General features: G+C 30.9%; 1 protein-coding gene across 5 annotated transcripts in view; it reads left to right on the forward strand.

The window, feature by feature from the left end:
• MED25 (Mediator complex subunit 25) overlaps positions 1–16,404 on the forward strand; it is a 62,670-nt gene that overhangs the window by 12,666 nt on the left and 33,600 nt on the right. For 4 of the 5 annotated variants that reach the window (XM_075378294.1, XM_075378295.1, XM_075378292.1 and 1 more), the window contains exons 4-7: positions 4,875–5,094; positions 7,701–7,846; positions 8,951–9,119; positions 9,747–10,218. In XM_075378294.1, coding sequence (XP_075234409.1) covers positions 4,875–5,094; positions 7,701–7,846; positions 8,951–9,119; positions 9,747–10,218 — 1,007 coding nt within the window. Of the gene's footprint in view, positions 1–4,874; positions 5,095–7,700; positions 7,847–8,950; positions 9,120–9,746; positions 10,219–16,404 lie in introns of those variants that run through there. The other variant, XM_075378296.1, reaches the window with a different exon arrangement.

Consider the following 16,404-nt stretch of genomic DNA (forward strand, 5'->3'; position numbering starts at 1 on the left):
TTTCAACCTATAGCTTGTGGTTATTCTCTATTGCGAGGAGACTTTGCAATGTTTTTCACAAAAAAAGGTAAATAATTTATTGGCTTGTATTATTTTGGTCTTTCTTATGATTGTTATGAATTTAGAGCATCAGAGCTACAGCACTAATGACAATACTTTCTTGAATAGTATGATGTTAATTATAGATATCCTGTGAACAGTGTGGAGATGTTACTTGTAGAGTGGAATGTTACCTGAATTTATTGCAATAGTATGTTTGACTTAATGAAGAAGGCAATGGGAAATGACTTAACCTTTTCTTTAGTAAGTCTGATATGGAATGCTTATTTTGAAAGTGCTGTCATCATTTTGTGTCTGTCAGGTTGCCTACTACTATTAATATTTATTACATAATTTATGTACGTATAGATGGTAGTTGTTTTAAACTTTCTTCTATATAAAAGTTATTTATTTTAGTACACATGGACTTTTCTTGAAACCTGATATTTTCATTTAAATTTGATTTAAATGAAATGGTCAAAATAGTTTTTCTTTTAAGATTTTAAACTTCATCTTAGAACAGAGTTTTCAAAATCATGTATACTCTAGCTCAGTTAGCTTATGGAGAAATAATAAACAAATGTTGCGTTTGTGTAAGTGAGTTTGTCATGATTCTACTGAATCATGCCCTGTGTATCAGTGCCGATTCACAATGCAGCCAAATCTATAAACACTATAATCATTTCTCAGGTTTTAATCACCATATAATTAGTCATATACAGTATGTTCGGTAAGTCTGTGCAATATGCTTTAGAATTATATGGTGCATTCTGTTCTTCAGGCATTAGGTTGGTTGCTCTGTGGATTCATTGGATATTGCTCAGTAATAAACCAAGCCATCAGTTGTTGAGTTGTGATTAAATGTGTTTTGTTTTGTGTTGTTTTGTTTATCGGAATCAATATTTTTGAGAAATGTTACTGCTTTTTCAGTATAAGAATGCATTTTTCTTGTTGAACATGTCTTTCGTGAAAGTGTCAAGTACACATTTTTAATGAAGCACTTCTAATTAGTTTCCAAATACTGTAATGTTCAGAGTTTCCTCACTGCAATGTTCAGAGTTTCCTCACTGCAATGAGGTTCAAATTCTTATCGATAAATTTTGGGCAGCAGGTTCTGGAAGTCGCTGATCTAAGTGGAGGAACACCTATACTAAATGAACAGAAGCTGCTTAATAATTTGGATGCTATGGCCGAAAGTCAATGTGTAAGTTAGCATAGCAGCAAGACATTGGACTTGGTACCCCACATAAAGGTGTAAGAAAAGAACTAAAACTTTTCTCCAAAAAAGTAATATGTCTTCAAGAACTGAAACTTACATATCATACCACAAGACTAAATTATTGTAAAAATTAATTAATTAATGTCAAAAATTCCGTAGGTATATTTGACATTCTGTTTTTTAGAGATGAAGCGTATTTTCATCTGGGAGGGTATATGAATTTACAAAATACACGACTGTGGTCTACAACTAACCCCCATGAATTACACCAACACTCCTTGCCCGAAGTGAAAATTGGAGTCTGGGTCGATGTGTGTAGAATGCACATTGTGGGTCCAATCCTTTTTGAAAATACAATTAATAGTGATCGCTTTTGTACTGTTTTAAGTGGAAATCAATCACGGTTTGTTCCAACAAGATGGTGCCACAGTGCACACAGCTAACAGGTAAATTGACTTTTACGAAATGGCTTTGGTGAACGAATTGTTTCGAGGGTTTGTGGCCTCCATGATCACCCGATCTGAATCCCCAGATTACTTTATATGGGGAACAGCAAAACAAGCAGTATATCACAACAGACTATGCATAACTGACAAACTAAAAATCACAATAACAGTATATGTATGAGTCATTCCAGTACATCAGCTGGTTAAATTGTTTGATAAATTGAAACAGTGTAGTATTGATGTTGGAGGAGGTCATTGTCAGTGCCTTTTATAAACTATTCCAGTTATTGTAATACTCGTTTAAAAAAAAAAAAAAATTATATAAAAATACAAAGTAATAATTAAGAAAGTTTCATCATTATAGTTCCATAATTCCAGTGCACAGCAATTATCCGAACGCACTGTACTAGTCATGTAATCAGACATTTATGTAATGTGTCTTCACAGTTCCATTAAAACCGTAGATCTTTTCATATGATCACTCTTTTGTTCTTATGTTCAGTTTTTGTTTTTTATTTATGCTAATGTTATTTAAAGTTAAAATAATGCAATTTTTTTCATTTTACTGGAACATGAGTTTAGTGTATTTTTAGATTTGTGTCTGTATGACTAAGTTACACCATTATTTTGACACCTTGTGTGGTACCGATTCTGCTGATAATAGTTCATGATTTTTGATTTTCCCTCCGAAAAAAGACTGCAAAGAAAGCCCTTAAGTCATAATGGAAAATACATCATTTTAAATACCTATAAAACCGAATTACAGAGTAATCCAATGGCATTGATTTTGGATGTTGTTAATAAAACTGCTAACGGTAGTGGAAGTTGTGCTGCTTCAGTGTACAATGTGATTCATGAGTATAAATCTATTAATGAATTACTGTCTAATAAGAAAACAAAACCCTGCAGGTCAGTTGAAGAAAAAGTTGACAATTACGATAAAAACAGATTCGTAAAGAAGTACACAAATTTTTTTCAAAACGAACTGTCTACAAAAAACAAAGCATTACAAGTTGTAAAAGACGATAATGATCTAATAGATTTCTGAGGAACAGCTTTTTATAAATCATTAAAAAGTATGAATTTTAAATACGAAAAACAAGGCAATAAATTAAAAATATGAAATATGAAATAGCTTTAATTGACAGGAATGATGTAATTTTATGGCGAAGACATTACCTCACTGAAATAAAAAAAATGAGACAAGAAGGCTGTAAAATATATTATATGGTTGAAACTTGGGTCAACGATGGCCGTACGAAAAGTTTTGTTTGGAAAGATAAGTAAGGCTTCATTGGATAAAGGTAGGTGTCTGATAATTATGCCTATTGGGAGTGATGTGGGGTTTATCAATGGTGGTCTCTGGATTTTTGAATTTAAATCTACAGGAGGCTATCACAACAAGAAAAATGTCTTTTGAGAAGTGGTTTATCGATGTGTTACTTCTTCTGGAAGATAATTAGGTTATTGTCTTAGACAACGTCCCTTAACATTCATGTACAAAAAAAATTCCAGCTGTGTCTTGGAAAAAGAATGATATCAAAATGTAGCTTAGTTCAAAAGGAGTGATTTCTAAAGAGAATGAATTTAAATGTCCAATCATCGCAAAGGGTTCTGTGTATTAAAAATAATTTTAATGTTTATAAAATTGTTGAGTTAATAAGATCCGTTGGTAAAACCATGCTTTGATTACTTTCTTATTGTTGTGAACTCAATCCAATTGAGTTAATTCGGGGATAAATCAAAAGTTATGTATTGTCAGGAAATACTACTTTTAAAATATCTGATGTTAAAAATCTATGCTTAAAAGCCACCAATGGGTCAGTAGGAATGAAAAAACTGTATAAAAGATGTATCGGATACTGTTGAACCAAATTATTGGGAATTTGATAACAATGGAAAACAAAATTTTATCTAAAATATTAGTGAACTTTTACAGTCAAGAGGATAATTGACAATTTCATAACTCTTAAAATTAACTCAAGGAAACTACATAAGTAAATGATTTTAATGAATAATATACTCATGGGTTATCAGATGTGCTGAACAAGTTAAGAAATATTTATTGATCATTTAACATGTCTTAATTTATTTATAATTTTTGTAAAATATAATAGTACGTGGTTACTGAATATTAACATTGTGTAGTTTCTTTTATATGCATCAGTATTTAAAGGAGATGCTTGTGAATCGGTTATTTAAACATGTACATGCAGTCTATTTACTTGAACTTTATAAACTAAGCTAATTGAATTAAGTATAGGTCTGTACAGGTTCTTTTACTGTTTTGAAGAAAAGTATTAGATTACTTTTGGTCATATGATGAGGTGGAAATAAATTATCTTTATCTTGAGGTATGAGGAGTACAAATTTATCATTCATGTAAATTGTGGTTTCCTTACGTGTTTATCTATTTATATATGTATATTTATTTATAGGCCTATGAACAAAATTCTGTTGCTCAAAAATCTCCAAATCTGCTAGATCAGTTTCATTGAAATTTAGATATGCTGTTGTACTGTATCAGAAGTTGAAGATAGGTTTTGTTATTCTTGAGTTATGCTCAATTTAAGGTTGAAAAAATTTGAGCGGCACAAGTTAGAAGCGTGTGGTTTGTTATAATTGTGCAGGTTGGAACGTTGATGCTTCTTTATTTATGGTAGTTATTGTCAAAAATGTTTTTATATCTATTCTATAATATACTTTAAATTTTTTGGAATATTCTTTTAACTGTAAGCAAAATTTGCTGTGGTCCTGCAGTAAATCATGAATAAAAAAATCTTTACTTTTTTGAGAATACAATTAATATATTCCTTAAGAAAGTCATCTGAAAAACTAAATTCTTTACTTGATTTAATCTGAAGGGAAATAAAAATAGTACAAATTTTATTCAACAAGATGCTGGTCTTGTCTGGTCTGGTTTTACAGCTTATAATGGAATGATACCCTAACAGTTTGCAGTGTTGAATTTGCTACTGGTTACAATTTTTGTTTTTCAGGATGGAATTACTTACATCATGAAAAGCAAATTTTCTTCCTTTTTATTTTGCTTTCGTATAGCTTTGTTAACTGGTTATTGTTATTTGAGATGTTTTTATTTTTTAAATGTGTGTTTTAAATTTTTAATTCTTTATAATTGTAAAAATTTTATTTTTATTTTGTAAAATTAGGTTGATAGGTGGCAAAGGTGAATCGCATGCTAATATAGCTGAAGGCTTAGCGACTGCTTTACAGTGTTTTGAAGATCTGCAGCAGAGACGTGATAATAATAGCATTCCTCAAAAGCATTGTATTCTTGTTTGTAATTCACCACCGTATCTGTTACCAGTTGTTGACTCTCCTGCATTTGCTGGTAATACTGTTGATCAGCTCGCGAATGTTCTTGCGGAGGTATATATAAATAAATGTTTGTTATAATATAATATAATTAGTTTGTTATTCTCTTTTCTTTTCTATTCTGTATCATCTTTTAACTACAATATATTTATTACATTCTACATCTAAAATATTTGTCTCGAACATTCAGTCTTTGTCATCCTGTATGGTTTTTACTTATTACATGTCTTTTCATCACCAAATTAATCTTTTTAAATCTGTACGTCCTAATATGTCACCCAAAAATCAGTTTGATTGTTTTCAAGAAATGAGATTGTTCAAATGTGTTTACACTTGTGTTGACACATTTGTTTACATTTGTGTAATAAAACTTTCGTAATTTATTTAAAACAAAGTAATCCTTTATTCAACCAGTCCCAGTGTTTCTTCTATTTTTGGAACGTTTACTTGAATGCATTTTTGTAGTGTGCAGCTGTTATGTTACATCTTCCTCAGTCTTGTTTAGGATTTGAAAATGCTGACCTTTCAAGTTTACCTTCAGTTTGATTAAGAAGAAAAGTCTGCTAGAGCCAAGTTTGGAGAGTAGGGTGGCTGAGGCACTCATATCCTTCCAGATAATGGTGGTGGGTAAGAAGTGATGTCTAAGCTGGAGTGTTGTCGTGGTGCAATATCCAACTTAGGTTTTTCCACAGCTCGGGCTTCTTTTTATTTGCACTGATCCTCAAATGTCAAAAAAATGTCTTTATTGTCTATGTGGAAACTAACTATTTGGAATGAATTCATACTGGACTAAGCCACCAACCCTTTGCTGTCAAAACACATCCACCATCATCCTGATGTTTGACTCTCTTGTGTGGACATTTTTATTGTTCAGGGTGATTCTTACCCCTTACTATGATGCTTATCTTTTTTCCACGTCACATCCATTAATGTGTGTATATCCATTTTTATTTATTAATATTATATATACAATGAAACATATTTTTTGTTCATATTGATTAATAATGTAATAAAAAATGTTTAAATTTATACATCTTATTGATGTAATAAAAAAAATTTAATCTTATTTTAAATTCCAAACAAAAATAAGGTTAAAGTTATAAAAATGGCAGATGAAAAGCAAATTCAGAAAGAAGTGAGATAAGAATGTAGATTGTCCATGATGCTTTTCAACTTATATATAAAAGATCTTTTGGTTATAACCAAAGATAATTTTGAAGAAGTACCAAATCCAACAGATTTATTGGGAAAAAATCTATTTTGAAAATAAATAAGAATAAAACAGAGGTAATAAAATATGATAGAAAGGAGGACAATGAGTAATTAAATATTAACTTAAGGGAACATAATATATCAGAAGTAGGACAATCTTGTTATTTAGGTAGTAAAATTACAAACGATGGTTGAAGTAATGCAGACTTAAAAAGCAATGGGTGCAAACAAAGTGCTTTTATGCAGAAGATAAATCTACTAATACAAAGTGTAGATCAAAGTATTAGAAAGAAATTCTTGTGTTTGGGGGCGGTAAACATTTTGATGAAATGTGGACAAGAAAAACAGAAAGAAAAAGAATGGAGGTCTTTGAAAGTTACGCTGAGGTTATTTTGAAAATTACTTAACACCTCCTGTGTTAACAGGGATTGTTGAAAATCAGGTAGGTCAATAAAGTTTGAAATTAACAAATTTTATAACAAATAGGAGAAGAGAGAATTTGTGACAATATGTGTGAGTTGTTAAAAAAAAAAAAAAAATCAGATTTTTGGTAAAGCACATCGGTCAGTTCACGGAGCATGTTCTAACAAGTAGCATTGGTTAATGACAATTTCAAGAAGCACAGCGCCATTTAATGCATTACCCTACATGTTTAATACATTGTTAGTTTTCAAGCTGCAGCGATTGGAGTAAAAATATATGTACTTGCCTTTCATCAGATTTTGAACTAAGTGAAAATGAAAAATTTTGAAGAACGTGTTTGTATTAAACTTTGCTTCAGACTCAGTAAAACTTTCACTGACATTTAATATGCTTCAGCAAGCATTTGGTGAAGACTGAAAAGATACAGGGCTACTTACGGTGCAGTTATTTTAAAGGAGGGGCAGAACATTGATTGTTGAAGGTCCCAAACCTGTACGACCTTTGAATGATAACATAGATGCAGTTCATCCTGTGGTTTGTAAATATTACTGATTAACTGTTCAAGAGATTGCTGAGAAAGAGAGCAGAGCGTAAGATTATGCCATGCAGTTTTAACTGTGAAACTTAATATAAATCGCACCACTCCAAAAATTTGTAACAGATAAGGGATGTATTATCATCCCATATCTATGTGTGTTATCCAAACTGACAAAATTTAGTGCAATATAGCTTTAAATTTAGCAAGTAGCAATAGCTTTTTTGCAATTAGCTTTAAAAATTTAGTGCATAGCTCCTCTTTGATAAGTTTAGTTGTGTTTTGTTTTTCTGTACGAAACTGTCTTTAAGGGTAAGATATTGTGTGATAAGGCCTTTCTGGCTTAACACAGAAAAAATTATTTCAACATACTGAAAAGTATTTAGAAAATGTGTGTTCTATAAACATAATGATAATTATAACAAGCAGTATTTGATGCAACATTATTCTACACCATTTGTTAAATAAACTTTTTCATTGTGTTTTACAGAGAGGTATAAATTTATCAATATTGTCTCCACGAAAAATTCCTGCATTATTTAAATTATATGAAAAAGCAGGTGGAGATTTGCAAGCATCACAGACAAAAAATTATGCCAAGGATCCAAGGCACCTTGTATTATTAAAAGGTTACAGGTAAGATGTTTCAAGGACATTTATACCTTTACTTATCCTGTTAAAGGACATATAATACACAGAGTATCTTTTCTGAATAGAGATGCATATAGAAGTGCCTTTTCTTCTTAGATAAATCATCCATTTTTCTATCACCTGTTTAGGTACCTAAACTGTTTTCAGCTTAGTTTTCTTCATTCCTTCAACCAAATTGTGCCAAGCTGGAATCATAATTTCTTATTTTATTTAACCTCTTAGTCTTTCCAATTGTAGTCTTAACAGATGAATAATAATTACTACCGGTATTCTCTTCATGTTTGAAATCTTCTCATTTACCGAAAGAAATTAAATATAATTAATTGTTTTATAAAGTTTGTGAGCTATATAGATGAACTGAATTAAATATATATGAAATATTTTTATACTTTGTGAACAGGTGGTTATCAATTTTTTCAGGAGAGATTGCATTATATAGAAAGTGGACTGGTTACACTTAAAAAAATCTTTTCATTGCGAGTTTGGTTGTTAATTTTTTCAAGCTGTTTTAAAGGTATTAGGTATTATGTTTGAGGACCTTACTGCCTCATTGTATTTTTGCAAGATGTGTCGCACATTTTCTGCAAACATTTACCGCTGTTTATCGGCCACAGTATACTAGTAATTGTTCTGAATTTTTGTTAAAATTTTTCTTTTTAGAACAGTTTAATCAGATTCACTAATATATATTCCCTTATCCTTAGCTCATTGCTTAATTAAATGGATTAAATTTTTTTTTTCAATTATTTTGACTTTGGAATAAATAGACTTACCTTTGGAATAAGTAGGTAGACAATATTTTAGTACCATTAATAAGAATAATTTTCTTTAAATTTTTCTTTGTAAAAAAAAAATACAATGCTTACAAATTTTCAGAAAGCACACAAATGCTTAAAAATTAAAATATGCAAAATTTATTTAACACAAAAACTGTTTGCTATTGTTTTTACCAAATTGAAGATTGTAATATTTATTTATAAAAAAGGTAATTTTAAGAAAACTAGTTCCAGTATTATTATAGCAGTAAATTAACCTTTCAGTTTACTGCATGACATAAAGTGTAATTTTTCTTTATGCTCTGTTATATAGTTTGAAGGAAAGACCAATAAGTCCTGGACCGGGTGCTGCTACTGGACCACCGCCTCATCCAAACAGTTTGCCATTGCCTTCTATATCAAGTCCATTACCAAGCACTGGCAGTCCTGTTCCTCCACCTCAACCACAGACTGTCTTTAGACAGACTCAACAAACTCCACAGGTAAAATTCTTAATGTTTGACACTTTTAGATTGGTTGGTTTGCTTTTTTTCATTGTTAGTGATTTACAAAAATTTGATAGGTTTATTTTCTTTATAGTTTTATTTTTAATTTTGCTGTGATAAACTATTATTCGTTAGGGATTTCCTGTTTTTTGTATGTTGTTTGAGGACAAATTCACACCACACATATATATCTATGAGTTTGTAGGACCTTTAATGTTCGTGTAGTTTTACTGTATCGATATCGACTTATAGTATGTCTTGCCCGTGTAGTGGGTACATATTTTCACTTTTTCATGTCACAAATACGTAAAGATATAACTGTACATAGCTTTTATTTTGTCGTAAAATGCTTTTTTTATTTGTGATGATCATTCAATTTATCAGATCATCATCTTAAAGTCAACGTTGATTCCATTCTTTATCTTTTTGAGTATTACTTGAGATGATATTCTTGTATAAGCTCTCAGTCACTTTTATGCGGCTCTGTTGTGGTCAGTAAACCATGTATCTAGAACTGGCCAACAGTGTAAGACTTAGTTGTTAGACACAAAATCATATTTTAATAGATATTGACTAATTAATTAACAAACTCGTTTTTATGAAAAATCTTTTTTCCATCAATAGGTGATGGGTATCGCACAACCTCAACAAAATCAGCAACAGCAAGTTTCACAGCAGCAACAACAGCAACAAGTTCAGCAGCAAGTCGCACAACAACAAGTGCAGCAGCAACAAGTTGTACAACAGCAGCAGCAGCAGCAGCAACAGCAAGTTGTACAGCAAGTGCAACAGCAACAACAGGTCCAGCAACAGCAACAACAACAAGCGCAGCAACAGATAACAAACCAACAACAACAAGTGCCTACACCAGGTGGCCCGCAAGGTCTTGGACCTCAAGGCCGTGCACCTGGTCCACAACCATACCCTCAGCAAGGTCCACCTGGTGGTTATCATCCTATGTTGGCAAGTCGTCCAGCAGGCCGGTGGCCTATGATGCCTCCTCAACAACGTACCCAGTTTGCTGCAGGGTCCCAGGGAAGCGCACTTATTGCTCAGCTTACACAACCTCCATCTGCTATGGGTCCTCAATTTAACAGTGCGTACATTTTATGTTCTTTATTTAATTTACTTTAATATTAATCATTAAATAGCAACATCAATAACTTCTTTTTTTTTTGTACTGTATATTTAATTGTTTGTGTATAATTTTTCTTTTAACCAATACATAAATGGTTTCATGAATTTGTATTCCTTATTTGAATCACTTCATGAAAAAAGGACATCAGTCTAAAATTTTGAAAATCGAGGTTTTCATAGTTACCGAGTCAGTACAGTAATCTCTACAGATTTATGCATATATGGCATCAGTCCATAGCTCCAGTACAGAAATAATGGTAACTAATTGTGTTTCATGCTAAAAGGGCATGAGCCCAGGACTGATGCTGTTTTTACACGAATTGTTCAAGAGTCAACAGATGTTCGATACAATCGATGTGCATTATTGTTCAGTACTCAGCTTGACTGTACTGTACATTTATAATCTAATTTTGGTCAAATGTAAACCAGACTTATGTTTTTAACATTTGTTAATACAGAATAAAAATACAAAATGTATTTATTGCTTTCCTTCAGAGTATCACTGAAATTCTAAAGATTTTTCCCAATGTGTATAGAGCTTATGTATTGTGTCATAAAAAATTTGTGAATGTATTTATGAAATACATTAATAAGTAATGTGAAAATGTATTTATTGCTTTCCTTCAGAGTATCACTGAAATTCTAAAGATTTTTCCCAATGTGTATAGAGCTTATGTATTGTGTCATAAAAAATTTGTGAATGTGTCACAAGCCATTTGTGCATGCACTCCTCAATTTGGTTTATTGCTTTGGAACTGTTTGAAAAGGGAACTATTAATAAAAGTGTAAGCATCATTTGTAAATTTTAATAATTTAATCATAATCTTTGTTTCCTTTTTTTTAAATTTAAATTTTAGAATGATGAAAAAATTGATTTTTTAAAATAAATATGCTTTGATATTTTTATACACTACCTACCACCTTCAATGGCCCAAAAAAAAGAAATCACAAGAAGATTAATCTAGTCTGTCTGCCTAGTATGTATGGGGAATGTTTTAAGGTTTCCGTTAAATTTCGTCCAGTTTATCCTAAGTGTTAACTGCTGTGTGAGAGACCTAGCATTGTCATGAAGAAGAATCACATCTGTGATCTGCTGATGGTGCCTTTTTTCCTGTAGACACCTTTAATTTTGTCTTAAGAGCAGGCATGTAGTATGCAGTATTTGTAGTACAACATTCATGGAGAAAATTAACGAATATGAGCTCCTTTCTGAACCAAAAGATGATTGCAAGGACTTTTTCAGCTGATGGAGACTTTTTTTGCCTTTACAGGGCAAGGATTTCCACTCCTATGCCACTCCATACTCACAATTTTGACTCAGGATTTTAGTGATGGACATCTTACCACATGTGACAAAAATTAGTTACAAAATTAGTTACATTCAGTACAAAAAAAATTATTTCCTTCTCATCAAGATCTATTCAGGAATCTCTGACAATGTTCCTGATGGACCTATTTCTTACTTTGTGTCAAAAGACTTAGAACCTACCTTGCATGGTTTTTTCAGAACCCGAAGTGTTTTGTGCAATGGACACTTCTGTGAGTGATACTTACTTCTGAAGTAGCTTCATCAACTATAATGTGCCGATCATCTTTAATGAAGTCAGTGATCAATTAAATGTTTTCATCCATTATACTCATCCTTGAGTTCCTATTATGATTCTCATTTGCCACAACTTTATTCGTGTCTTCCTTTAAATATGCTAGCCTGTTTGTAGTCTTGGATATATGACATTGTTTTTCCAAACTGGGTAGATAAATTTTGGAGAGTTTGATGCCTAGCTCATGAGTAAGTTACTATGCTACTGTAAAAATCTTCAAACAGTACGTGTTATTGTTTTGCGGAATATAGACTAGTAACTGATATTAGCAAACACAGCATCCCAGATTTGTAGAAATGTAGAAACTACAATATAATACTAAATATATTATTAGAAAGACTGGTTTACACATTCATCTGTAAATACAAGTAATATTATACAAACATTACTCAGTAGAATAAACTTTTTCAAATTATGTCATAGAAACAGGATATACTCATACATACTAATATACTGTAACTTGGAAAATTTTATAATATCAAATAAATATGAAGATCATTACAAAAAAGTACCAATTGACTAAATTTGACAAAAACAGTGTATTAAATAAACAAATTTTATAGATCTAATATATATAACTCTTATTACACACTTAAAGGGGTTTCTTAATGTGTTTGAGAAGGGAGTTAACTTTTTTGAGAACTATTAATAAAAGTGTTATGTAATTTGTAAATTTTAATAATTTAATCATAATCTTTGTTTTCCTTGTTTTAATTTAAATTTTCATTTTTCTTTTAACAGAATGATGAAAAAATTAATTTGTTTAAATAAATGTACTTAGATATTTTAATTTAAAATTAATTATTTTTAAAAGGATAAATTTTATTACTTTGTAATATGGTTTTTGGTGGATTATAAATTATGTATATTTTTTCTATATATTCATAATTAGTAATTTTATGAAGACTTATTGTGAATTAACTTTCAAGGCCGTAGTTAAGATTGTTCTTGAACTGATGATTTATCATATGGTATGATTTGTCTTTTTGTTTGTTTCTTCTACTTGCTTTTTTAAGTTATGATGAATTATGAACGGATATTTGATGATAGTTTGAGGTATTTTGTTTTCAACAAAATAGACCTTGCTGTCAAACATGATGTTAATTTCATTTCTGAACAAATTTCATTTTGTTAAAATGTAATCGATTTATTTTATATTTTTGTTTACAATTTAATTAGTGATTGTTAATTGTAAATGTGAAAGGAAATTGAAAATTTTCATGGCAATCTAATGCAAACCATAAGATGTTTCATTTTATTTTAATACATAAAATTTTAATATTTTAACCCTTTTACTGCCAACCGTTTTTGTGATCACCTTGTAAAAATTGCCAGGGGTGTTTAATACAAAATATGTGCTTAGTCTAGAATAATCATATCTTGAATGAATTTTAAGGTGTAGGTTTTAACTTAATATTAATTTATTCAGAAGAGACCCAAGAATTCTCATATTTTGTTGGACATGCAACTATTTTCAAAGAAAAATTGATAAAAAATTATAAATATTGTACTTATAGGAATTAGTTTTTTCATTTTCAGCCACTTCAAAGTGGTACAAAAAAAAATATAACACAATATCGATTAGTCCGTATGAAAGAAATTTTTTTTACCTCTGCACAACTTTTCAGTTTGATATATAAGTAAATTTTAAAAATATTTTTAAAAAATCCAAAATGAAAGACTAATTAACGGTCTGAAGTTAGATTATTTATGGGTGAACGTGATCGAAATTGCCTATTTCATTGTAATACAAAAACAGAAACATATAAATGTTAAAATTAAAAACACTAATAGTTGTTTAGTGTAATAAAAAACATAATGCGCAGTTAAAATAAAGAGAACACAAATGACAGCATGACTGCAAATAAATAAGCAAGGCTAAGACAACTTACGGAGCTGCCAACACAACAGGTTGGCCAACATGGGATTTAATTATGTTTTATTTAACTAAACTGCATATGTAAGTTTTTGAAATGAAATTTATCTTTTACAAAAAAATAAACAAGAAAATAAACAAGAACAAAACAAAAGTAATGAAATGTAGTAGAAATAACAAAGATGGACCACTGAATGTGAAAATAGGAGGAGAAAAGATTATGGAGGTAGAAGAATTTTGTTATTTGGGAAGTAGAATTACTAAAGATGGACGAAGCAGGAGCGATATAAAATGCTGAATAGCACAAGCTAAACGAGCCTTCAGTAAGAAATATAATTTGTTTACATCAAAAATTAATTTAAATGACAGGAAAAGATTTTTGAAAGTGTATGTTTGGAGTGTCGCTTTATATGGAAGTGAAAGTTGGACGATCGTAGTATCTGAGAAGAAAAGATTAGAAGCTTTTAAAATGTGGTGCTATAGGAGAATGTTAAAAATCAGATGGGTGGATAAAGTGACAAATGAAGAGGTATTGCGGCAAATAGATGAAGAAAGAAGCATTTGGAATAATATAGTTAAAAGAAGAGACAGACTTATAGGCCACATACTAAGGCATCCTGGAATAGTCGCTTTAATATTGGAAGGACAGGTAGAAGGGAAAAATTGTGTAGGCAGGCCACGTTTGGAATATCTAAAACAAATTGTTATGGATGTAGGATGTAGAGGGTATACTGAAATGAAACGACTAGCACTAGATAGGGAATCTTGGAGAGCTGCATCAAACCAGTCAAACGACTGAAGACAAAAAAAAAACAAAAAATATTTTTCTACAATGTAAGAATCTCTGAACAGTTAATTTCTATTTTTAATTTAAAAAAGTGCACTTTTAAAATGTCTGTTCAAATAGACGCTGCCAATTTTCTACATAACAGTAGTATATGTAAACGTGCGTGTGTAATTTTTTTGAAAATTCAAATAATTCATCAATGTACTTAGACCACTTTTTTAATTAAATTAAAAAAAATAACAAAATCGACTTACAGGATCCTACATCATCAGTTGGTACACAATTCTGTAATGCCGTCAACAAATTACAAAAAAGAAATAAAAACTTAAAAATTTAGAAAATAAAAAAAATAATTATTATTCTAATAATAATTAGAATAATGAAATGAAACTGTTCCATTTGTTAATTGTTGATCCTTAATTATCTTGGGTTACCATTATTTTTTAAATGTATTCTGTTAGTATGATTCATTAAATCAATCAGCTGGTTGAGGTACATTTAATACACCCTACAATGTATGTTATCATGAATATTTTTGTAAAAAAATAATTTCATATATAAATATTTTAAACTGGTCAAAGTAAATAAATGATTGTTCATTGTATAGACCAGTTAAAGATGGATATTTATTCTACTACATGATTAACTAAAGAAATTGATAATCTCAAAATGAATCCAGTGATTAGTGTTTTTGTTTTTTTAATTTCTTTTTTGTTATTTGTGGATGCAATTATTGAATTTTGTACTGACTGATGATGCAGGATCTCGTGAAAGTTGACTATTGGTATTAGTTTTTTTAAGGCTTTTTGTTACTGTGTTTTGGTGGTTGAGTTATTTTTTGAATATGCATATGAGGGCTATTTTTCAAGCAAGATCCATTTGTTAATGCAAACAAAACTAGTAAAGATATTATCAAAAACTTTTTTTTATTTCATTCTTTACACTTTTCATCATAGTGTGTTTTATTAAATTTTTTTTGGCCATGTCGTAGAAATCAGCCACCTGTGAAGACAATCAGTCTTCAACTTTTGTTTTCACTTCTTCATCAGTGACAAATCACTGACTGCTGAGAAACTCCTTCAGGTAGTGGAACAGGTGCTAATCGCTCAGCACAAGGTCTGGACTGTACAGTGGGTGGTCCATTTGCTCCCATCCAAAAGATCTGAGTAACTCTAGAATTTGAGCAGCTGATAGTAGGCCACATTGCTTATTGTGTATGGCACACCAAAGCTTCGTCAAGGTCTTGCAGTGTGCAGCTGAGTTTACTGTTTTCCCTTTGGGCATAAAATTAACTAACAGGACACCATATCTTTGACTGGAGATGTTGCATGTCGCCATTCCATTGACTGCCACTTTGATACTGGAGTGATGTGAGAAACCCATGTCACGTCCCATGTGACAATGTGGTCCGAAAGCTCATCTCCTTCCTCACCATATTGGGTCAAAAATATTAAAACACTAGCCATTCTGATTTTTTGGTGTTCTTAAGAAAGCAGCCTGGGAACCCATCACGAGCACAGTTTATTGAATTGCAAGATTTCAAAAACAATTTTGTGTATAGCACTGACCTTGAAAATTGTGAGAATATCTGTGAAAAAGAGGAAATCATGAATTGCCGGTCTTCATGAAATCTTATGTCAACTTCGCACATCAAATTGTTTGTGATTACAGAAGGTCAGCCTGATCACGATCCTATCCTTGAATTGTTATTTATTATGTACTTTGCTGTCACTCACTGAAATAGGCCTGTAAATGTCACATATCTGGTGATGAATCTCCGCTGCTGACACGTTCCTTGCGTTCAAAAATTGAATTGCAGACTGTATTTCACAATTAGTGGCCCCCCAATTATTTGAAACATCTTAACTTCACAATATAAAC

The sequence above is a fragment of the Lycorma delicatula genome, chromosome 11 (assembly GCF_047948215.1).
Source record: "Lycorma delicatula isolate Av1 chromosome 11, ASM4794821v1, whole genome shotgun sequence".
NCBI lineage: Eukaryota > Metazoa > Arthropoda > Insecta > Hemiptera > Fulgoridae > Lycorma > Lycorma delicatula.